This window comes from Macrobrachium nipponense, chromosome 36, assembly GCF_015104395.2.
Source record: "Macrobrachium nipponense isolate FS-2020 chromosome 36, ASM1510439v2, whole genome shotgun sequence".
Taxonomy (NCBI): Eukaryota; Metazoa; Arthropoda; class Malacostraca; order Decapoda; family Palaemonidae; genus Macrobrachium; species Macrobrachium nipponense.
In genome coordinates this window covers 63,397,191-63,422,207 of record NC_087220.1, presented here as the reverse complement: position 1 = coordinate 63,422,207, position 25,017 = coordinate 63,397,191, and the positions used below count along the sequence as shown (strand labels likewise).

Here is a 25,017-nt window from a genome sequence, read left to right as displayed (position 1 = left end):
GTCGTGTTTATTGTCAGTCTGCGCAAACCCGTATCCTATTGAGCTGCGCACAGAGGCGTAACGGTTCGCCATCTTAGTTGATTGTGAAGAACATCTCCGCTCTTATCCGGTTGCATTTCGGACATCTTGGCACTGGTCGCGGGGGAAAGAGTAGTTAATGATTTACCAAACCTCCAATAAGTTTATGGTGACAGAAAATTTGTGATAAAACCCCCCTTTTAACATTAGTGGCCGTTTCATTTCCGGAGCCGAAAAATTTTTGTTTACTTTCCGTCTTTTTCGCCTGTGAAAAATGGGGAACAGGGACGATGAATATGATTATTTATTCAAAGGTTAGTGAGTCCTCTTCGTCATCCTAAAATAAGGTTAATTTAAGGTTGTTCCGGGTCCTTGGCCCTCAATTTCGTGGTTGAAGTGAGGTATATCCACCCACTCGCCATTAGATGACACAAATCAGCTGATCGGACACGTCATGCAGGAATCTTGCATAGCGTAATTTACAGAGGAACAGTCAGGCGGCTTACCCGCTTAATTACTAGTAAATTCGTCGCATTGATATTAATTTAGACAAATATTAATTTTCATCGATATTTTAGAAGTCAATCGACTCGCAAACTAAGAGTAGATTTCGTGTTATTTGAGCCAGCTCGTTATTGTTTAATTACGGTCACCCGGTTAGTATCCCTGGCTAAATGGGGTCATTTAATTCACTCTGATATCTTGATAAAATTATTGTATTAAAAAAATCTCTTAAATTTGGATTTTAGGTCCTAGGCCAAGTCCAGGTCAAACGTCTAAGCTAATAGAGTATGCATATACTAATTTAGTATTTAATTACCTTAGATATACAGCAGTTTAAGGTTAGGCGAGTTTAAAGCATAAATTATTTATATTTTAATGCTAGACTTGAGAAATACACACAACCCCTAACATTGTGATGGTTTGCATATTGTAGAAATGGAAGGGCTCCATTTCTCTGTATTTTTATACATTAGGCTAGCTTCTTAGCCGTTTACACTAATACAACATTCAGACAACGTATTTTCAGTATACCAAGGCGAGATGGACAGAAAAGTATGATAGTCTGTAGGAAGTTGGGCCAATCGAACATTTGTGAGTACCTACCTATGCAACGTTAGTTTTATGCTCTTATCCTGACCTAAGGTAAATCAAATCCACAAATAAAAATAGTGGTGACCCCAGGTTAGCGTATAAAAAGTCAAACTTGATCGGGCCGGGGCTCTGTTATGCAGAAGATACCTAAAGTACATTTCCATGTTGTATTTTAGTAAATGAGATGAATAGCCTAAGTACTAGGCTAGGTAGTTATCAGAAATGTTGCCAAGGCTAAATTATAGGCTATGATAGGATAGTTGCGAAATATTTGGTGGACAAGTGTTGGGTAGGTACCCTAGTTAGCCTAATAAGGTATGTAGGCTATGCTGGTTCGGTCTGCCGCATTTTGGCACATTTTAGGAGGGCAGTTGCTTTATAAGGTTTGGCGAGCAAGTCTTGTAATTAATGGTTTGGTTACAACCAAATCAGGAGAATATAAAATGGACCAGGGGTGTTACTAAAACAAAATCTCTTAACATGTTTTGTCTGATTTCTGTCATAAATGTATACTCTCTGATATTGGTGGTCTGCATATGGAAATTGTAAATTAGTATGTAGGTTTGTTGCTTTTTTTCAGTAATTTTCTCTGCATTAAATCTTGTATGTTGTCATCTGCTAGTCACACATTTTACAATTCACAATAGTTAAGGGTGAAGACCACTAGAAGGACAGAATGTAATGCAGTAGGTTAGATTATTGTGTCCATTTCCAGTCGATTTTGTATTACATGACAAATCCTGACCTAACCTTGGGTGCCAATGCTTCCAGTTGATTCTGTATTACATGACACATCCTAATCTAACCTAGGGTGCCGAGTCGTACTTGCCAAACATAGTGATGTGAAATACAGGGTGCTGGGTTTTTTTGTGGTCTGGGGACAAAATATCACTAAGCCACAAAGAACGCAGCAGGCCCTGTATGTGGCCCTTTAGATTGCCCTAAGATACAAAGTGAAAAGCAAGGATTCAACCATCCTCTGAACTCGAACCCCTGCACCATTACATACAGTTAACATATTCCATACCCCAGGCTTTGAAGGTAGAAGGCTGTTTCACCATTAAGTCCACACCACGCTAGAAATATAAGTGTGTATGTAGCTTCCTTGAGACTCTTAAGTTAATGCACCACTTGTGCCAGTACCTGACCCAAGGACCAAGGCTAAACATGAAGGAGTTTTAGGTGGTGATGGATTGCCGAATTATGTCAGCTTGTGAATACTGGGAGGAGTCTAAAAATGTTGGTACATCAACTTGAGAATTCATGAAATTTTTAAGGAATTATTATATGACATGGATTAAGAGAGTTCATGAAAAACAACAGGTGGCAGAAATCTCAAAAGGTGCGCTGACACAGCAGTTTAGCAGTAAAGCAGGTAATTAAGAGCTGACAAGATGATGTTCACATCAAACTGATCTTGAAAACAACCCTAAACCTTTTGCTATACAATACCCAAAAAATAAGGCAAAAAACAACATGCTGCCCCACATTGTCCAAGTGGAAAATATTAAAATTGACTCATTTAACCACTGACGCTGTGGCATTTTGTGCTGGGAAGAAATTGGTATACTGTATGCTGTAGCCAAAACATTATAATTACTTTACATATAGGTCATCAGTGTCTCTGACTTCTTGTTGCAATGTGAGTAATTGTGATGCTAGGCATGTTTATGTATATTTGTTACTATAGGCTAGCTAAAGTTTGTGTATTAATTTATTTATTAGAATTTTAACTAACATCTGACCTTCAGATAGCCTATTGGGATACTGGTATCAAGTGGTTTTCATGACCGAACAGTGATTCTTCAAATATTAATTCAGACCTATACTACTCAAAAAGTAACGCAGAAAAGCAAAATTAACTAAGGGCCACCTCAACTTAAGCCTTTGGCCTTTACTAGATGTACTGTCACTTCCACAGTGAAGTACCTATGTCTAGCCTAAGTTCTAGTTTTAAACTTTGATGTCCTTCTATTTTATAAAGTTAATTTATTCGGTGCATGGAATGAGATTAGGCAAAGAAACTTTGTTATAATTTGGTAAGAATTTTACTTACTTTCTTAGCTTAGACCTAGTCTTAGCTTAGACCTAGACATAAATATCCTAAGGTAAGCTGAGATAGAGTTCCCAGCATATTATGAAGGAAAGTATTTAGGTTACATCTTTGACCGTAATCTGTCAGGGAAGTCACGTCACTTATGTTTATTCTGCATAATTCATTCTAGTGTGATGCAGCAGTTTTTTTTAATACCATAGGGTCATGTATTTCTCCTGATTTGCTCATCTTTATGGTTCAACATGTACAACATAGAATAAATTAGGTTGTATTTTACTCTAAAGTTCCTCATCCTTCCAACCATATTCATTATGGTACATGTTTTCAGTTTGCTGTAGTTCACCTTCAATAGTTTTTATCAGTTTTTTAACTAGTTGTTCATGGGTACAGTCCCATTCAGTTCAAGATTATTCAGGTGAAGTCAGTGGATGAATCTTGGCATGTGATTAACCAAAGCCTATTTTTCATTGTTTTAGAGGGAGGGTGGGTATTCATGTTTTGTTTAGACTATCATTAGCTAACCCTGTACTTTCATGTAATGGTTTTGCATTAAATAATTGTGGGAGGTCACAAGTATTATGTTTTGCAATTTTCATATTTTGTGTCACAGAATTAGTTTTTTCTCACCTTGATATCTGATATCTGTCAACTCCATATGCCCTGCTGAAGTTACTTTTGAGTATATGTATTTGCATTTCATTTGTTGCTTGTCTCCATTAGAAATCACACTGCATTTTCTAGCGAATAAAATGTTGAGGGTGGTAGGCAGTGTTTTTTGTTGGTTATATGTATTCAAAGCAAAGATTTGAGAGCTCTGTATTTAAAGCTGAAATTTGAGGCAAAGCTCTGCATGGCTATCCTATCAAAACTTTGAAAAAGTATTGGGTACTTAATGTAGCTTGCGTCTTTCTAGGTTTAAAAGGAGGGATCTTTTTTTAAGAGAAAAAAGTAGAAAAGAGAAGAGACCCATCTTTGGCTGAGAAATCAGAAGAAAAGAGTGGGCAGGTTACGTATCATGAGTACGATTTCTCATGGGGATGATTTGACACTTTCTTTGGTCAGGTAGAGAGTACTAGCTCTGCATAATGCTATCCAGTAGTACATCTAATTTTTCTGCCTGACTGTTCTGTTGATGTCGTATATGCCCAAAAAGGAACAAGATTACCCTACTGATAGGAATGTGTCCTTGGAAGGAGAAAATAGTGTGTGTAAGGCTGAGATATAATAAAAGAAAAAGTTTGAATGTGATTTACATTTTTCTGTTGTAGATTTTGCATTTCAACATAGAAGAAACTCTTTTTTTGTATTCTTAAAAAAAAAGACAATTTTACCGTTGTACAATATTTTGTAATGAACATATTTATCCACCTGTTTTTTTCCACAAGTACGTAATTTAAAAGTGCTTTTTTTTCAATACTGAAATTTGTAATTACAAATATCAAGAATATGTATAGCTTACTGTTATTAGTTTATCATATACGAACATTGTACTGTATACTAGATTCAGTATTTTTACCTCGTGTGTTATTAAATTGAACACACTAGGCATTGATGCAAGAGAATGTTGACTTTTCATTTGCATGTTAAACAGATCTGGGGCATGTGGTTACAAAACTTTGATGAGAGGCGGTTTTCTTCTAGCATATATTACTAACCTGTCTTGGTTCTTCATACCAGTAATAACCAGAAACCACATAAATTTATCCATGGATGCTGTGTTTTCCTAGCAAACATTTCTTGGCGAATGTTTATAGGGGAGACTGTTATAGATTTTGTTGTGTAGCTATACAATACAATATGTCTGAATGTTTACATTCAAAGTAATAAATGTCAGTAGCCATGTTTCTGAACATAAGAGTAGAGTACAGTAATTGTCATTTGCGATTCATGGCAAAGCCTAGAAGACCTTTCATCTGCATAACAAACTTCTGTGGGATAGAATGTCAATAAACCCATTTTGGATAAGCGAGAATGGGAGCAACATGCTTAGTTATTATTTATCCAGCATTGATAAAGTGTTCAAGAATACCAATATATAGCAAGTTAAAGTAAATATAATATCTAAACACTGTACATAAAGTATTAAATATTAAAGAGTGACTCCAGTACTGGCTGAGCTGGTATTTGTTGTATCGCAGTACATAGTTTAGCTCAGTGGTTCCTAAACTATCTTACCCGACAGCCCCTTTTTGCTTCTTCCAGTAGTCCACACCACACACACACACACACACACACACACCCCCCCCCCACTCCCTCTTTTGTTCGTGTGAACTGATTCTTGCATTTATTTCTTAGCATTGTTCAGGAAAACAAATTTCTGTTTGTATTGAATTTTAATAATGAAAGCCACTCAAACAAATAATAGTTCGTTCCAGAGACATTTTTCTAATAGAAAACGGGTTGGAGTGACTGCTATAATTATACTTTGCATGTATGTAATGGCAGATATTTGTTCTTTGAATGATTTTATTATTCTAATTAAACAAATATTTTTGAGCAGATGACTTCACGCCTCCCTTGTATCCTCCTCACTCCCCCCTAGTGGTGCGAGCCCCCTATTTTGGGAACCACTGGTTTAGCTAAAAGAGGCTTATCTTCAGAATAATTGAGTTGAGTAACAAGAGGAGTTGTAGTCTTGATTTAGAATCCCAAATATTTGCTTTTTTTTTTTTTTTTTTTTTTTTTTTTTTTTTTTTTTTTTTCAGTTATTGCATTACATCACCACTGGCATTTGTTTGGTGTACACTTTTCTGAGGAACTGCAATTTAATTGATAAAATATAAAACATTAGTGTTTTTAGTGAATTTTAAAATAAAATTTCAAAAAGTTAAAACTAATTCTGAATTTTAATACACCGTTTTAGTATGTATGTAAGGGAACATGAGTAAATTTATTTATTATGTATGTGTGTGTTCTAGGTACAGTATTTTTATTTATCCTGAATGACCAATTTGGTCCCAGTTCTTGGCCTAAGGGCTAGACCTGGCATTTTATCTAATCCTTCGGGCCAGCCCCAGGAGAGCTGAAAATCAGCTCAGTTGTCTGGTTAAACTACTTTTATAATAATAATAACTTTGTAAAGGCAGTCTTAATTTTTGAGAAAATCCTGTGTTTTGTATAACTTACAGTACAGTAGTTGTTGAGACATGATCCAAAAGGTTAGACAAAGATCCAAAAAGTTAGACAAACTACTACTGTCGTCATATGGAGGCATGCACAGTTACTGTCATCATATGGAGGTTTGCACATCGTTGCAGGAAAAATTGTATCTAATGTAACATCTAAGAGGTATACTAGACAGTGTGGTGTCCCCACAGGTCAGTTAGAGAGGGTTCTTTTCAGGCAAACTGTGTCATTTCCAACACAATTGTCTTGTAGCGAATGTTACTTCACTGTTTGAATGTTCAATATTTCTCTCAAATAGCCTTGTCTGTCATGCAAGTACAGTCTATGAACCGGTATCAGTTTAATGTTGGTTGCTTAAGTATGTAAAAGGAGCATTCTCTCTGTCTGTCCCTCAGTGGCCTTGCTAATCCCTCCCATGAATAAAATAGTATTGTCATGGGATAGCCTCACTCAAGGAGAGGATTAGCCTGGTGAGTCAGATGATGGTACTTGCCTCGCATCTTTATCCAGTCCACCATTGACAGTGGGATTTGCCCTTGATGCTTACTTCAAAGCAAAATAAAATTTGTGTTAAGCAGATAATACTCATTTACTACTTAAGTTATGGTTCAGATCTTACACCAAACAGTAGGGTTCTTGGTTGAATGTCATATTTTACAGGTGTGATTATCACAAATTCAGCATCATGGGGAGATTAGGGAAAATTGTCTGACTATAAGTTTCAGCAATTCTATGGAAGGACCTTTTGAGAGGTCATGAAGCCTGCCTTTCCAAATTCTAGATTCAAAAATTTCATCATTACGTATTAGGTGTGATCTACTACAGTCGTATATTTTATCAAATACTGTGCAATAATATACCTGGCCACTGACCCATTCCTTTTCTCCTGTAGTGCAGTCTCAAGGAATTTAAGCTAGAATAACAAGGTAACAAAAAGTGTATGCAAAGTAAAATTAAAGTTCAGCTGCTATGAGGCAAAAGAGCAAAGCAAAAAATGAGAAATAACACACTTAGTACCTTCTAGTTTGACTAGTCAGAAGGGAATGAGATATTAACTTTAATTCCTCTCTTGGGAATGAAATATTAGCTTTAATTCTGCCCTCGGTAGGTTTTGACACAGTCTGTGGGAAACCTACTACATATCTGCTGATTGGAATTCAGGAACCTAGCCAGGAATTTAAAGGGAAAGTAAAGGGAGATATGTCATAATTTCTCTCCCTCTGGTGTTGACTGGTCAGAAGTATGTAAGTCTGAAAGGTTGGTTTTTATATTTAATCGGTACATATTTTGCAGGTATTTGTAAGTTACAGTGGTTGTCTTGTATGTGAACTATATTGAATTGATATTTATCCTGAGAAATGTTTTTAAATTGGCAAGTGTAATTGAGTGGTGTTGAATGGTATATTATGCAGACCTGTAAGTTGGTAATCATTTACACTGGAAGTGAGTGATAAGGGAGAGGATTTTGACATAGTCCAGAGATTACCATTATTGAAACATTCTGTTAGCGTTAGTGGCTTACAGAGCTGTTGAGGTGAGTTTTTAGCATACAATGTTTATACAATCAAGTCATTTTATTTCAGTGGCGCCTCAAGTTTAATCACTGTAGGTGATGTCCTAATCATATTGAAAATAATGTCTAGTAGCTTGCTTGGTGTGGTGTTAGTGAGTAGATTAATTTTTCAAGAAATGTAATTATTGTGATATATTTTCAATTTGTGAAGAAAAGTAACAACAGCACTGCTGATAGGAACTTTGAAAAGCCTTGGCACCGACTGATTTATGACTTGTTTAAGGGCACTGCAAATCCCGTTGACGTTTACTTCAGTGAGTTTTGGGAATTAACTGCAGTTTATGTAAACCTTGAAGGATGCCTTTGATGATCAAGGGATTACTTGAATACTTGCTAATTGAGCAAAGCTCTGAATGTGCATCACATAATTGGTTAAAAACTTCATAAAAATTGCATATAATAATTTGATATTGCGTGAATGATGGGGAAATATAAGTCTGCTAAATGCCAAAGAACAATGAGGGTTAGTTGGGCTCATAATTGCAAAGAAATAAGTTGTCAGTCTTGAGTTCCTAGAAAACTATGGTTATAAATGATTGACATTAGTAACAGCTGATTGTAGGATCCAGGTACAACTGGCTGCCAGTCGCTAAGAGGCTACTTAAACAATATAAACCAACATAATGGGAGGAAGTTAAATAAACAGGTATATACCTTTGAAAATATGGTGTAAGGTACTACATTATAAGCACAGGCATTATATGTTTATGTACTCCAGTCACAGCTTGTATTTTTCTTTTTCAGTTGTGCTAATTGGAGATTCAGGTGTTGGCAAGAGTAACCTACTCTCACGTTTCACAAGAAATGAATTCAACCTAGAATCGAAATCAACGATTGGTGTTGAGTTTGCCACCAGAAGCATAGAGGTATGTTGCAATGTCCCATTTTCTGTCTTCTATTTGGTATTTGTAAGTTTAGATTACTTCAAAGTGTTAGTTGAATAGTTAATCAAAAAGGCATTTTCACCTGGTACTAGTGTCTCTCAAAGGTTTAGAATATTTGGGTTTCTTTACGTCTGTAGTTGCTCTTGTACCCTTTGAAATGTGTTGAAATGTGTCTTTCTATACTGCAGTATATGGCCAAGGTTTAGCTGAACTTGCTTGTTGAATGTCTGTTCTTTCTAGGTCTGACTGAGGTATAACTAAGATTGCCATCAAGATGTAACCCTACCTGATGCAAACCAATGCCCATGTGTTTCTTGCAACAGATCCTCAGAAGTTATATTGAGTTATATTGGTCTTGTTTGGTTCTGCATTCAACTACCAGTCTTATGTATTTGGCTACAGTTTAGTACCCAGTCTGTATAGCGCCTCAGTGGCGTGATCAGTATGGCATTCCATTGAGGTGTTAGAGATGTGATAGAAGTTCACTCTTGACGTGGTTCGGAAGTCACGTAAAGCCGTTGGTCCCATTGCTGAATAACTACTGGTGCCATGCAACGTATAAATACCATACAAACAAACAAACAAACAAAACCTAGTCTGTGTTTGGGTCCTGTTATCTGGTATAGGTAGTTGTCGACTTACAACCGCAATTGGTTCCAACCAGCAGGTCTTAAATCGATTTGGACGTAAGTCGGCCCATGTTAATTTACCGTAAGAATATTATACTAGCCTACACTACAAAGCATTACTTCATACATATATGGCTAATTCTCTAGGTTCAATGCACATTGGCTTATGATAATTCAGTGCAAAGAGAAATTGAATAACATTTAACAAGTTCACCTCGCGTATACAATGATGATGTTTTCATGGTAGTACATATATCGTATATAAACGAATACAGTAACCTTGCCTACAGTATACGTACTGTATACTACATATACAATATAATTTAGAAATTTATTAATACAGTTGAATATCTTAAAACCGGCATTCTATGGTCGGGAAACTCCAGTGGTTCAGCTTGATTTTAAATCAGCAGCCATTAGATCGTTCTGCCGCCACCTAGGGATGTATTCTATATTCCGATGTCAGGCTGCAGACGGTTACGTACTATACGTATTTATGAATTAAAAATGCAATGAACCTGCAACTTTTCCGGAATCCTTTAAAAAGTTGTACATTATTGTATCCAATAATATTGTATGTATATTCTCATATTATTAAAAATACTAACAAAGCGGTCAATGTTTTGGTTTCAAAATCAGCTGATGGCAAATACGAGTTTAGTTCGCAGTGTTTACGTTTTATTTCGCTGTATTTTACTCATTTCAGAGCAAATTGCCTTGTTTCTAGTTAGTATAAAGTATCTAGATACTTCACTTATATGAGACAAGGTAATTTGTCATCATACGACGTCTTTTTAAGTCGAAATATGAATTTAATACGTCTCATGAACTAAATTATTTTTTTCGTTAACAGATTGTGTTGTGGGCATGTTTATTGTGTAAAAATATTACGTGATTCCGTTCAGTATTTTCACTTGATTTCATCATAGTACGAGCTTTACGTTACTTATCTTTTATCAGCGTGGAAACAACATTAATACGTGTTCTTTCAAGACCTGAAGTTTTGATTAAAATTATTCTCTCAATTTTATCTACGGTTGTGTTTGATGGCATAAGATTACAGGAGTTATATCCTTGTTGCCGATGCATAATAATACGTAGTCATTAGCAGCACGAAAAGGGGGCTGCGTGTGTGGAGAGGCGGAAACTGGGGAAAAACTGTCGTATGTTCAGCTGGACACCATTCTTTCTTGCTCAAGTCGCTTCCTAGTTGTTTTAGTTGTGGGTGATCGTAAAGTCAGTCAGTCATAACTCGCATAGGTTGTAAGTCGACAACTAGCTGTAGTTCTCTCTTAAGTCACATGTTGAAATTTGACTAAATATTGATTCAGCTTTTATGATTATTGATTTATCTCGTATACAAGTTATGGTTTTACTATATTGTAGCCAGAAACAAGGTATGTCATGTCTCTTACTGTGCAATACTTTGTATCAGTCTGGATGAAAATGAAGAGGATATTGCGTGTTTTGTGTGTGTGTGTATATATATATATATATATATATATATATATATATATTATATATAATATATATATATATATATATATATATATATATATATATATATATATATATATATATATATCGAGCTACAATGTCCTTTAATATCTAATTCGCTCTACCTCGGAATTATATATATATATATATATATATATATATATATATATATATATATATATATATATATATATATATATATTAACGTTCAAAGATATGTAATGCTTTGAATTGCTAGGGATGTACATAATTATATGAATCTTATTGTACTTTAAGATGAATATTTGGGCAAAATACAAAAACTTACTCATAAGAGTGGATAGCTGATACAGGTTGGACAAAGAATTATTAATACTTACTTGAATCTTTGTGGTAATTGATGGTAACTTCAACATTTCGGTACTGATGACAGTGGTTGTAGTTTATGTGCTTTAATTACCAAGAAAGAATAAGGCAATGGGCCCTCCACTGCTTAACATCATTCATTGACCAACTCTTTTCAAATAGTTATTAATGGACAAATTTATACGTCTAACTGCAAGTCAAATCAAAACATTACAAACATCAAAATGCACACATGTAGTTCAGCACTACCAGTTATAAAGCAGCAAAGCAAATGAAATGCAATTAGGCCTTGCAGGTATGTTACGATGCGCGTCATCACAGCTTCCCAGCTCGCTCTCTTGTCCCGTATCGTAAAGAGAAAATTAAGCCTGGCAGTTTGCTGGAAGTAAGCGCCCATGAGCGCAAACGAGCCATAAGCCAGGAAAGTAGGCCACCATAAAAATAGGCGTTAAAGCCGTGTAAAAGAACCTATTTCCAATAGAAGGTCAGGTACTAAGTAAAAGAACATTTTTTTATTTATTTTTTCTTCTCATTGAAAACACTGAAATGCCCACAAAGTTATTTGAGTGCCAGTATCTTAAAATGTTATTTCGTTATGATCAGTTAACAAATTCTGAAATTGTGGGAAGTTTATCAGATTGGAGTTATATTCTTTTTAGATTTATATGTTTGTTAATTCCTTTTTCTTTCAACTTATAGTTAATCTTATTTTATATGAATGCTTAAAAGAATGTTTATAGGATTCTTCCTTGTACCCTATCTAGATTAGGGGTCTGAATTGATACCCACATACCCTGAATAACTTCAGCTATTTGAAGAGGTAGCCAATGTACACCACAAATGCACTTAGTCATTGACACTGGACTGGACTGATACATTTTGTATTCTATGAATTAGGTGGATATGCTCTCTCTCTCTCTCTCTCTCTCTCTCTCTCTCTCTCTCTCTCTCTCTCTCTCTCTCTCTCTCTTTTTTAGAATTTAATATACATTAAGTTGAAATATAAAATATGTAAACTGTGGATCATTGCTTAGTTGATAATGTTGCACTTTCTATTGGTCTAATAGTAGGTGAAATCAACCATGGCAAGTCATTCATTGACATCTGTGGACATCACACTTTATTTGGTTACTCATTGTGAAGAAAAAGTTAATCCTTTAGAAATTGAGTATACAAGGGAAGACAGGGCTGTCTGCTTTAAATAGTCAATGCAGTGGGCTTGTTGATTGCAGCATTGATGCATAAGGAAGAGGTAAGCGCCTCAGTGGCTTGGTTGGTTTGTTCTTGGACTACCACCTCGATGGCCGTGAGTTCGATTCTCAAGCATTCCATTGAGGAGTCAGAGATGTGTATTTCTGGTGATGGAAGTTCACTCTTGACGTAGTTTAGAATGACCACTGGTTCCTTACAACGTAAAAACACCATACAAATAAAACAAACAAACATAAGGAAGAGGTGAAAAGGAGGAGTCTTTCTTCCCGTACTGTAGCTTTAAGGAAGTTGACAATTTATGCTTGTTACATATGGCACAGGTGACCTATGCTGTTCTGATGCTTGTTTGTTCCATTAATTGGTGGGATAATTCCTCTGTGTGAGTCTCACTTCTAGACTCATAAAGTCTTGAGCAACAGAGGTAATGTAGGTGGTAACCTTGAAGAAATGTCACATTCATCATTCTTTATGTTTATGACTGGCTGAAGAAGCATGTTTTTCTTTGAAGTGTTTAGGGAGGTTACATTCCTGTTAGCCCTGTCAACGTCTTTCAGTCTTACCTCAAGCATTCATGTTTATATTGCAGGATTCATCATTCAAATGTTACATAAAAAGGTTGCACACCATTTTTTTCCTGCCCTTTAGCACATCTGTTTGATGTTAAACACTTACTTATCACATTAGTTTCAGTTGGTTTCTGTAGTTAAGAACAATGAATTGTCTTCAGATAAGTTGTATGTTTTAAAAGGAAATTTGCAAGTGTTCGGTGTCGTGCATGTCAGTCTTCTACCTGGATGTAAATGAACACCTTGAGCAAGATCACACAGGTCTTCAGCTGGTTTTGAAACTTGAAGGTGTACACATTCCAGGTTTATTTTGAGGGCTCCTTTAGAATCTCAGGACGTTTATGCAACCTGTTTTAAGCATTGAGACCACTTTACATCTAATAGTTTGGTGCACAATTTCAAAAACAATGTATCACTCTTTAGCTTAAGTAGATCTCTCTTCACATGAATTGCCCACTTAGACAGGTGGAGACCAGGTCATTTATTTCTAAGTGGATGAGTGATACTTAGAATATGATTAAAGACTTGTGTGATGACCATCAAGTGTAACCTCTTGAAAATAATGGGTCGAATGAGCTGAGTATTCATAAGTTAGGGAATGCTGTTTTACATTATGAATGAAGATAATTTTGGAATGTCAGTTACCCAAATTTCTTGTTGTCATGAATTAAGCCGAGTTGCTTTTTTGTGTAAATCATATTTAGCAAAAAGTCAGCTCCTGTAGTGTTAATTCACACATATTATTCCTCTGTATTTTGCATGACAAGTTTCATCACTTTTACTGTTTGAATTTGTAATATGTGTAGGGATGATGTATATCTTGTAAAGAACAAGCCCTTCAACCCAGCTCTATGAGAATTAAGAATATTAATTAAGTGGTTTGGCCTGATGATTTGTGTTGATTGGTTCGTGACGCTTCATTTTATACTTTCGAGTTTCCCTTGAAGTTCAGTATGAAAGATTTATAGTAGTAATCGTGATTGATTGAAACTAATTCTAAACTGTAAAGAGGGATGTTCGAAACTGAATTGAAAAGGGTCCAGTGAGAGATTGAAACTACAGAGTTAAAGGGTAAAGTGGGACATTTGACTCTTGAGTTTAAATTGTGAAGATGGACATTTGAATCTAAATTGAAAATGTAAAAAAGAATGTAATGAAAGTGTATTTAAAATAAGAGAAATGTTCCTGTTAATTATGGTATGAAAAGTAAAAATTCCAGCTAGGTATGAGTAATTTTTTTTTTTTTAAAGAGGCAGATTGTGTATCTATCTGGTGCAGTAAAGGATCATTCATTTTGAGGTGAAAGAAAAGATGATGTACCTTTCACTGATACGTACAAGAAAACTTGAGTTTGTTATCAGAAATACTGTACTGTAGCAGGTTCATTTTTCTCATGTTATCAGAAAGTGACTTAATTGTGGTCATGGTTATGGTAGCTTTTTATTGATAACTTTGTCTAATGTTGGCTTCTCATAAAACAATTGGAAGTCGGCCAGAATCTTTTATCTGTATAGCAAATGTTCTTTTTAACCATGATTTCTGTACTGTACAGTTCTAGTTTATATTAGGGTCATCAGGTAGCTTGATGTTCTGTAGATACCTCACTCGTGAGGGTACTTCCATGTACAGAAAATTTTGAAAGTATAACTCTTGAAGTCTTATTAAGCACTTACATTTTTAGATGTACCCTTTGCGAGCAGCTAATGAAAGACAGTTATGAATTTATGAATGTTTTAATGGAATTTGGGTGACAAAGAACCATAACAAAGACTTTTATGCTAAAAATCTTACTTTGTTTTCAAGTTACTGTACATACTTGTATTTATGGATAAATCAAATATGATTTTAATGTATATATAATTTAAGGTTGGTAAACGTTTACCGTCACCATTTGTTGAAATGTTCCAGCCTAAATGTTTACTGTATTTGTAGTACAAAATATTATACTAATGTACTTGTCTTAAAAATATTTAAGTGCTTGCAAATCAGTTTATCTATTAACTGTTACTGTAAAACAACCACCACAAACAGATCGTCTATATTACAAGTTACATTTCGATTTCAGGTGGATGGTAAAACCATAAAAGCCCAGATCTGGGACACAGCAGGACAGGAGCGATATCGAGCCATCACTTCAGCTTACTACAGGGGAGCAGTTGGGGCACTGCTAGTGTATGATATAGCAAAGTTGCTAACGTACACAAATGTAGAACGGTGGCTTAAAGAACTTAGGGACCATGCCGATCAAAATATTGTCATCATGCTTGTAGGTGAGTGTGTCACTGCTACTTTCATTCTTTATTATTGTTATTATTTCATTACTACTTTCATTCTTTATTGTTATTATTTCACTCTACTTTCATTCTTTATTATTGTTGTTATTTATATATTATATTTATTATTATTAGTCAAAAGATAAACCCTATTCATGTATAACAAGACCTCAGGGACCATTGACTTGAAATTCAGGCTTCCCTTTTTAAAGAATATGGTGTTCATTTGAAAGAAGTAACAGAAAGTAATAAACACAGATAAAATCAGTATTAGGAAAGGAAAAATAAATTAAATAATAAACAGATTAAAATGTTAAGTGAATATTAAAATACAAGAATTGCTTTATGGTATTAATGCATTGCGTTTTCGCTAGAACTTTTGAAGTTCCAATCACACAACATTCTCATTATTTTTCCTTAAGTAAGAGTACACTATTTATCCAAATATTTTTTTTTTTTTTTTTACTGTTGTAGTGTACATTATATATAGTGACTAGCTTGATATCTCTAATCATAGTAGTGTTGGTGGTTTAGAAGCAAAAGCTTGATTTGAATGCTGCAATGTACATTAGACGCCTTTTCATTTCATTCAAGTAGCCTACTGTATTTTAGCAGCTGTGATTTTGTTTTAGTACAGTATTGTTATGTCGAATGAAAAGCTGGAATTGTAGGTTGTGACCTTTTGCTGTATAAATTCAGCCTCCAACTTAATGGGGCCTCCAAAATTCATTTCACTTCCCATTGGGCTACTGTCTTCAAAGTGTAGTATACTTAGTTCTTTGAAATGTTCGTTAGATTCTTGGCCGCACATGCTTGCTTTTACCCTTTACCCTCTGGTCACTTTTCATCTAGCTGACGACCTTCTAAAATTTAATCCTGCCCAATAGTCACCTTGTTCTGTGGATCTTTCCTATAAGAAACATCAGGAAAGAAAAGACAATCCAAGATGCAGCAGCAAGCATTGTACCTTTGACTAGATGGATGCTGCAAAAGAACAGGGCAAGACAAAGTATAGTAGCTCAGACAAAACAAGAAATATGTCCTAAGTACGCCAGCCAAGGCTTACTCTAGTCAGTATTCCCTTTTACTCCACTTAGTCGTCTGTGATTTTAATGGTTGTCGTCATTGATTGTAAGTGGCCCTGGGAGTAATATGTGTGTGTTTGCAAGCTTCAGTTGTTGCTTCAGTGTTTCTAAAACAGTTTTAAGGGTAATTATACTATTGGTGCACTGTATCTCCAAAAATGATAGGGCTTTAAAAATGTTTAGTATCCGGTTGATGCTTCATAACCATTTAAAAATTTTGAATTTTAAAGGTAACAAATCTGACTTGCGTCACCTGCGGTCGGTACCAACTGAAGAAGCTAAAGCCTTTGCCGAAAAGGAGGGACTTTCGTTTATTGAGACTTCAGCATTAGATTCTACCAATGTTGAAACTGCCTTCCACAACATTCTCACAGGTATTGTATACCTGGTTGTTTTTTCTGTCTTTTATTTTTATATTAAGATTCCGCCATTTTTAGTTTTGTTTTTGGGTACTGCCTGGTACTACGCTGTTGAAAGTGTTTTGCAGTTGAGTAGGTCACCTGTTTGATTGATCAGTCTTGTGTGTGCGTGTGTATGTGTGGTGTGGTGTACTTGTCCAGTAGTGTTGTCATTTTCTCCTGTTATGGATTTGGAATTTAGATACAGTGGTTGTTTGTGTTGATGTTTAGGTTGTAATATTAATTGGGTGGTTGAATTCTTGAGTGTCCTAACTTTTATCTACCCTTTGTAGAGTGTGTCTTGAGTTTTAAGTTTTATAGATCCTGTATATTGTTCATAATTTACAAAGCATGACATTTAGTGAGAGTGCTGTGTCCAATTGCTATTTTTTATCACCTTATATTTTCTACAGTGGTGTATTTGTTTGCCTCCTTTTTGTCATTTTTTCTCATCGTATAATGTATATTTTTTTGGCATACTCGTAGTATAAGAAAATTGTGATAGTTTATACTTTTTAACATTGACAGGAGCTGATTGTTGTATACATATTCATCATTCATTTCTGCTGAGTCCTGGAAGTTTCCTTAGTTATCTAAATTTTATTCAAGTTTTTGCTTAATATTTGTATGTGATGGCATTTTTTATCCTAAGTATTTAATTTGTTCTTGCAAGTATATGCTTTTATTTATTTATTTCTAAATTTATTGTTAGATTATTGTTGTACTTGAGTTTGGTGGAAATTTTAATTTTTGTGGCCATACAATTTTCATTTATTCACTGTAACTTAGACTATGTTACATTGTTTTCTTAACCAGACTTTACTATTGTAATTTCACATCAGGAGATCAACAGTATTCACACCTAAGTGCTTGAGTTGCTCTTCAAAAGTACTTTTTCATATGCAGCATTTATTTATCAAAACAGTTTTGCCCTTCTGTTGGGTTGAATTGTTTTTGGAAGTTGTTTCTGTTGTGTCTTTTAACACATTTGTTGTCCTTTTGAAGAAGAAAATCAGAAACATTTCCTTTTGAAACTTACAATGATTTGCTTTTGAGATTGTTGCTGTTCGTCCGTTTAACCTACTTTATTTCAGCTGTTTTATGCTTGAAGTCATGTAGTACTTCATAGCTGGTACCTGCACACAAATAATACATGGTGTTATATTCATTTGTTCTGTGCCCACAAGTTTTATTTTTATCCATAACCTTTTCATTAAATATTACTTGGTGATTAGACAGAATTAGATTTAGAGTTATTAACATCTTACACAGCATACCTCGTCATTAGGATGTTATCAGAGTTTTTGAAGATAAATGCGAATTTTAACTCTTTTGGGTCAAAGCAGGTTTTGTGGTGTCAGATGGGACATAAACGTATCAGGTTGTTGTCTTTGACACTTGTGTGCCATTGCTGTTTTGTGTCTGGTGAACAGGTGTTTTAAATTTAAACGTAATAGGTTATACCTATTCAGAACACACACACACACTCACGCTTCTCTCCATTAAATGTAACTAACTCAAAATGTGAGACTGTAATTTTGACATTTTCAGTCTTTATTTAAAGTGCAATTCTTTTGAAAGATTGAAAGTGCTTGTGTATTTTGTATTCTAGCAGGGTGAAATAAGCACTAACTGCTTTAGGCAGATAAATTAACATTTTACTAAATTGAGCCGGACAGTGCATCTAACATGCGTGACTTCTAACAAAATAATTCCGTTAACAAAATTTTGTTCCTGTGCATTGTATCTTTGTACCTCTTATAATCCTAACTAGGTAACTATCACTTAACCATTTATTGTGGACTATTTCATAGCTTATAAAAACTAATGTATGTTCTAAGATCAAAATGTTACTATAGATACTGTCATGCGTGTTAGTTTGGGAAGTACGTTAAATAAAATATGCCCGGGGATGCTTACATTTTGCTGGCTGGTATAGAGCTTGCCGAATGATAGACATCAATAGTTTATTAGTAGGAGTAGCAGGATTATGTTAGCTAACACAAGGGGTCACATCACATTGCCCTGTTGAATTTTCTAGTTGTAGACATGATTTAACAAATGTTTTGTGAGGATAGGAGAGAACTTCTTGAGTTTCTTTTTCAACAAATAAAAAAAAGTTACTATGCCTTTGAAGAACGCTTTGCATTGCTATTTTACATTTTGATTTTGGTTTCATAGAAGTTAATAGATTATTTTTTATTTATTTTTTACTTGTAATTTTTTTGCATGTGGAAAAAATCTTGTATTTTAGAGTTTGTAATGGTTTTAAGATTTTTTTTTCTTCTGTGAAGCATATAGTCTCTCATTTTATTTAGCTGTTGTGTAATTTTTTACGAGGGCTATGTTGCCACTGATTCTACGAGTTTTCAAGCATGTTAGGCAATCTTCTATAAAGATTTTACATCTAGTTTGAGATTTTAACAATTTGAAATATTGTTTTGATTTGTTGCAGATTCTGCATGCAGAATAATGCAACTTTATTGCTTTTTTTAAACATTTTCATTTTAATTTTGAAGAATACTAATACCTTGTCATACAGTACTTTATTGTATGAGTGATCTGCAGCTGTGAATGCTATCATTAGACTAAAAAAAGAAAAAAAAAGTGTAACAGATTAGTGTTAACTTAGTTTTTTGCAGTTAACTAACACCTCTTTGTTCTTTGCATGCTGGCTAGAAATTTACAGGATTGTCTCCCAGAAGCAAATTCGTGATCCTCACGACCACGATGACAGTCCAACAGCCGATGTAAAGGCTATTCACGTGGAACCGACTGTTAATGCAGAGAGCGTACGCAAGCAATGTTGCCAACAGTAGGGCGAGTTACCCCCCCCTCACATCTGGAAAATATTTGGGCACAGGGTTAGATTCCGTACTAAGATACATACCTCTACATCCAGTAAAGAAATTTGCACTTTTCTTCCCTATTTGTTTAGCACCTTATTTCACATTTCATTACCTGCTTGGTTGTGCATTCTGTAATTCAATGAGATATTCAAAGCCTTTATCGAGAGGAGAATGTGCTAAACCTGACTCCAAATTTAGCATTTCTTACTTTAAGCTGCAGTTCGCTCTTGATGCCTTGGGTGCTTTGGAAGGCTCTCGTTTTGAATCTGGAGGAAATTTAGTTTGTCGCAGGCTCTTTGGGGATCCCATTTCCTGCCATGTAAAGTAACTGTACGCCTTTGCTTTTGATCGGCGAGCTTAAAGACTCGGCATGAATACCTGATTGCGATGGAAGGGGGAGAAGATCTGTCTGTTGGGGCAACCATGCGCATGATCTGTGCACCTTTCGTATCAAAAGTCAAAATTTTTTTTCATGTCACAAATTATCAAGCATGATAAACTGTAAGGAAAGGAATTGCAGAGATGTTCTGACTATTTTTTGTGGGGTCATGCTTTGCTTGTAGGTGAGGCAAAATGTATGTTTTAGTGATTTTCTGTTTCTTATTCTTGGTAGACTGCTTGTGGAGGTCAGGGCAAAGTTCCACAACCTTCACTTATGCAACAAACAAGTGAATGTTGCTTAAATCATCAACCTGATTGCTAAATCCAATTATTTATCATTTCTGAAATTGACTAACCTAGTCCTTCTGATAAGCTTGTATTTAAAACTTTTGTTGGCCCGACTGAACTGAATGTTATATGGCAGTGTTTTTAAATGGAATAATTGAAATGTGTAGCTAAACTGTAGCAGTCTTAAAATCTTGCTGCTTGTTGCTAATGAGTAATAATGATTGAGTATTAAATTCTTTAATATGTAAATAAGTAAACTTGAGACTACTGGTTTAAAAAATTTTACTCTTGTACTGCACTGTAATCAAAATGATCATTAAGTTTCAAAATATACCAAGAATAAACTCTGATGAGGAATGTTGTGTTTTTTATATAATATTTTTCTGGTTGTGCATGTTAAGATCTCATATTATTGGTACAGTAAGCATGATACTTGTAGATTGAGAATTCCTGTTCGCATTATGCTTTTATTGTAGCGAATGATATTGAATGTGAAAACTGAGTTTTGCAGTAATGTAAGTTGTTCTGCTAATTTGCATGTCAAGACGACAATTCCATTTCTGTTGAGTTGCTTTATTTGTAGTGTGAAATACTTGTAATGTTCATTTTTGTTTATTTCTCCTCCACAGGACTTTTAAGAAATTTCACAGAGATTAGGTTTTCAGTAGTACTCGATTCACTGAACGGATGAAATTTAACAAATTTAAAAGTTGGTTGTGATGTTTAGGGGAAGTATATGCTCACAAATGATTGGTAAATTACAATACTGATCTTGGAGATATTAGTAGTGTTATTTTAGAGTTTTTTTATGACATCAGATTAAAAAGTGCTTGGTTCTTGGATTATTTGCAAATAGTTTTGAAGTAAAAATGGTCATAGGTCGTGAAGATATGAGCAATCCTTGTTTAGGTAAATGAAATGGAAAATTATGTAATGCATAATAGGGCGAGAGTGAGTATTGAAGGTAATTTTGCATATTATAAACCAAACAGGCTGCTTCATAAAAACAGGATTTTGGTTCCTGTTTATGTGGGATTATTCATTTTTTTATCAGGAACAGACTTAAGAATAAAATTCAGAGCTAAAATCTGTAATTTAGCATTATATTTTTGAGAGAATGTTATTTAAATCGCCTACCTATCGCAAGAATTAACATACCTTGCTTTAGCATTCTTTGTGGTCAAAATCTGACCAAAGGCTACAGGGGTTCTGGACCTTTTTGAGAAACGGTGGTTTTTCTTGAAAACAAATAGTTTGTTGCTTCTCCTTATTCAGAGTAATGAATTGGTCACCAATAATTAATATAGTAGCTTGTTAAAAATGTCAACTCTCTTTTTGTGACATAACTGTTTAGTACAGTGAGCTCTGACTATATGATTAGGCTGTGGTCTATTGTGACCAGTTATAAGGAAACAATTGCAAATTAAAACTGCCTAAATTAATTAGTGTTTTTTTTAAGTATAAATAAACACCCTCTAATCTGACAATACTGCTTGCAGTTACAAATTCATTTAATGATTGCTGTTGACTGTTCCACGAAGGCTCCATTCATAATATAGTATAGAATAATATATAATCCAGGTGTGTAGATTGTGCAGTAATATTTCAAAGGGATTTAGGCAAGAGACTACAGGGTACTTATTGTAGCAGATGGGTACTGTGATGTGTTAATGTGTTTAGGTTGTATGCTGTATTGCGCGCACACACATTTGCAACACTGGTGAATATTATAGAGAATATATAAGGAATGTAGTTTATTAAATATTGCAATTGTAGTAATGACTGTACATCTGTGTGGATGTAGGCGATGTATGGCTTATAGTTATATATATTTGCAACACCTAAGAATACCTTAAGGGTTTTGGTTACATCGTGGTTAGAATAATAGTGTCACTACTAGGTTAGAGGCCACCGGCTCATTTCACTAATACATTTATTCTCAGAATTTCTTGAACACAAAGATTCAGTGAATGAATTTACTTCCGCAGCAATCTACCGTATCGTGTCGAGGCAGCAGCTTCCCGAGAGTGGAGCAATGGAACCCACTGGCGGACCCTCGTTCAGTGTCGAACCCACCGAGCCCCCCAGCGGTCCTTCCTCCAACAACTGTTGTGCCCGCTAATCACTTCTTCTGGCCCTCCCTGTTTCTCCACACCAAGCCCCTAGCGTTCCAATTTGGTCCAAAGCCCGTCACCATTTCCTCTTCTATATCTTTGCATACTTTTGTTAATAATCTCCACAAAAAAAGTCCACTCATTGCATCATGTGTTGGTGGAAGACAATGATTGGTTGCAGGGGTTTTAAGGTTGATTTGTAAACAAAGATAACTGTTAGCTCACCCTTAATGCATTCTCTGTTTTTCCTTGTTCTCCACCAATCTTTTCAAAAGCAGTTCCCAGGGTTTGTAAAACCATCATCATTCTGATCATACATTGTCTGCCAATGGTAAGTTGGTTCATTGACACTTGAGAGAGTATTTAAGTGGAAGCTTTGTGATATACAATAACTAAGAACTTTTAAGTCAATTAACTAAAAAAATAATGTAGGAGTGGGTTTTTGCCACAAGTTGTTGAGTATTGGTATATTGTGCATTGCAAAATATATTCTGAATGCTGGATTCCTTTTGTTTGTTTTTGAAAATTACCTCAATTTAGAGTGTCAGCTGCAAAGATACTTAAATGTTTGAAGCATATGTGAATGCAGTGATGATTACAGTTTAGTTCAGTTGCTCATTGGTCACATTGTTTACTATTACCTGGAAGCACTATTCACCACACCCATCCCACATAACTACGATAAGCAGAGAGCTCTCCTGCTTTCATTCTAGCCGTCTTAGACGTCTGCCTTCTCAGCAGAGGTAAAAAACAATCGCTAGTTCTCCTCCGGTTAGAGAGATACCCTTTCCCAAGTTCACTAAACAATCTGTAACAGAAGGGGAAACATGGCTGCTCTGTTTACCTCTGTGAGAGCAGGTGTCATCCATATTTACAGAGGGGCCTGAAGGCCCACATTCATATCAAGTAAGCTGGCTGATGGACACTGTAAACAGGCCAAGATCTGTATTGGCTGCCTTATTTTCTTGTCAGTGATACCCAGTAGTGATTAATTGCATTACAGTGAGTGTGAGGCAGGATTTATTGGTGTTAGTATACACCGCATATTAGCTTAAGGGATAACTTAGTAGTTTTTTCCATTTAACGGTAGATGAGAACCTGTTGGTACCTAAGTTTCATTTTTTATTTTTGGCAGGTGAACACCAGTGGGAGACTTAGTTTGATTTGCAATGTGAAATGGAGTTGTGTTGCTGTCATGTGTATGCAGTCTATTGTTTAGAAATTAAGGAACTGGGATCAAAAATTTTCTTTGGGGGATAAATTAATTCCTGATGCTGGGAATCGTTGTTTAAGTCTGTGAATGTTTGCCAAATATTTAGTTTGTCAAATGTATATTTTTTCTATCATGGTATCTTGCCATTGATTCATTGTTTTTTCTTCTACCCCATTTTCAATTGCTTGGTTTTATATAGCACTCTAGAAAACCTTGGTTGATTTTGCAAGAGGTTTAGAGTATAATGTTTGGTGTACTAGACATTATTTTTTCTTTTTTTTTATGATGAGCCTCAGTGAATGTGGAAAAACATCCAGGCATACATAGAGTAAATCCACCATCCATTTAACATTAAGTAACTTCACATCAATTTAGCTATGAATTATGTTTCCAAAGAATGTGTAACATGGGAAGGGATTGCTGTCAGCGGCCATTTTGGGACAAAATTATCCAACAGAATCTGTAGTGTAATTCGTCGTTATTTTTGTAGACAGATTATCAATTGTTTGCTGTCTCAATGAGCTTACGGCCGTGATAATCACACTCAATTTTGCTTTTTCTGACAAAGCTGAATTTTTCGGTTTTACAGTCCAACTTCATGGTGTGATATTTCTTGTGAATTTCTTAGCCATGTGCATTGCTGTAGAAAACGGTACCGAAATCATGGTGTACGTGACTTCAGACCAGAGAATGACGAATTTTAGGTTGACTCATCTCCGGGCGTTGCTATAACCATCATTTCATTCGAAGGCTGAGAGAAACATCATCAACTTGCTCATATGATAATCTTATTTATTCCATGATGAGGCAGATCACGTTGCATGTGTTGTCGAAGGGACAATCCGTAGTGGTGAGAGGACCACTTCGTTTGTTTTATTATATTCTGAATCGGTTTTTGACTGAGGTGATAGTTGCATTAACGCTGTGGAGTGTTTTACAGCATTCTCAAAAGGTGAAAGTAGATAATAATACAGTATACAGTATGTTGTATTTGTATAAGGGGTGCTTTTATGAGAGGAAGTTTCATATGCCTCTTCAAGTTCTGTCTTTTAGTAACTTTTTTTCCTTATGGGTTAATATTATTGTAATCTGTTATGTTGTATATGTGCTTTTAATTTTTTATATATTTTTTTTTATGGTTTATTCAGATCTAAATTGTACCATATGGAATAGTGTAAGTGACGGGGCAATCTGGCATTTCACCAAGACTCAAAGCTATTTCTTGAGAGTGACACAGATTGAGCCTTGTGGGAATGACCTGGACTTGCCGTGTTACTGGCACTGTCACATATATTGTGATAAACATGTCAAGCATATAGCCCTGATTTCACGCTTGCATAGAAAATTTTGTAAAGCAATGTAAAGAAGCACATTATTTGCAATAAAAACAATGCTGAATATTTAAAAACTTTCAA

General features: G+C 35.2%; 1 protein-coding gene across 2 annotated transcripts; it reads left to right on the top strand.

Moving 5' to 3' along the window:
- The first annotated feature begins 33 nt into the window (after positions 1–33).
- Positions 34–25,017, top strand: LOC135203787 (ras-related protein Rab-11A-like). 2 transcript variants are annotated; one of them, XM_064233764.1, is made up of 6 exons: positions 34–332; positions 8,613–8,734; positions 15,067–15,271; positions 16,590–16,733; positions 19,437–19,621; positions 22,264–22,415. In XM_064233764.1, exons 1-5 carry the CDS (start codon positions 293–295, stop codon positions 19,574–19,576), a joined length of 651 nt encoding a protein of 216 aa, XP_064089834.1. In that variant the 5' UTR covers positions 34–292; the 3' UTR covers positions 19,577–19,621; positions 22,264–22,415. The 2 variants fall into 2 exon arrangements, with proteins under 2 accessions (XP_064089834.1, XP_064089835.1); XM_064233765.1 differs by lacking the exon at positions 19,437–19,621 and having other exon boundaries at positions 35–332; positions 22,264–25,017.

Coding starts and splice junctions, on each gene's coding strand:
- LOC135203787 (XM_064233764.1), top strand. CDS start 293: ATGGGGAACAGGGACGATGAATATGATTATTTATTCAAAG. Junction 8,735..15,066: donor TTGCCACCAGAAGCATAGAG/GTATGTTGCAAT, acceptor TTTCGATTTCAG/GTGGATGGTAAAACCATAAA. Junction 15,272..16,589: donor TATTGTCATCATGCTTGTAG/GTGAGTGTGTCA, acceptor TGAATTTTAAAG/GTAACAAATCTGACTTGCGT.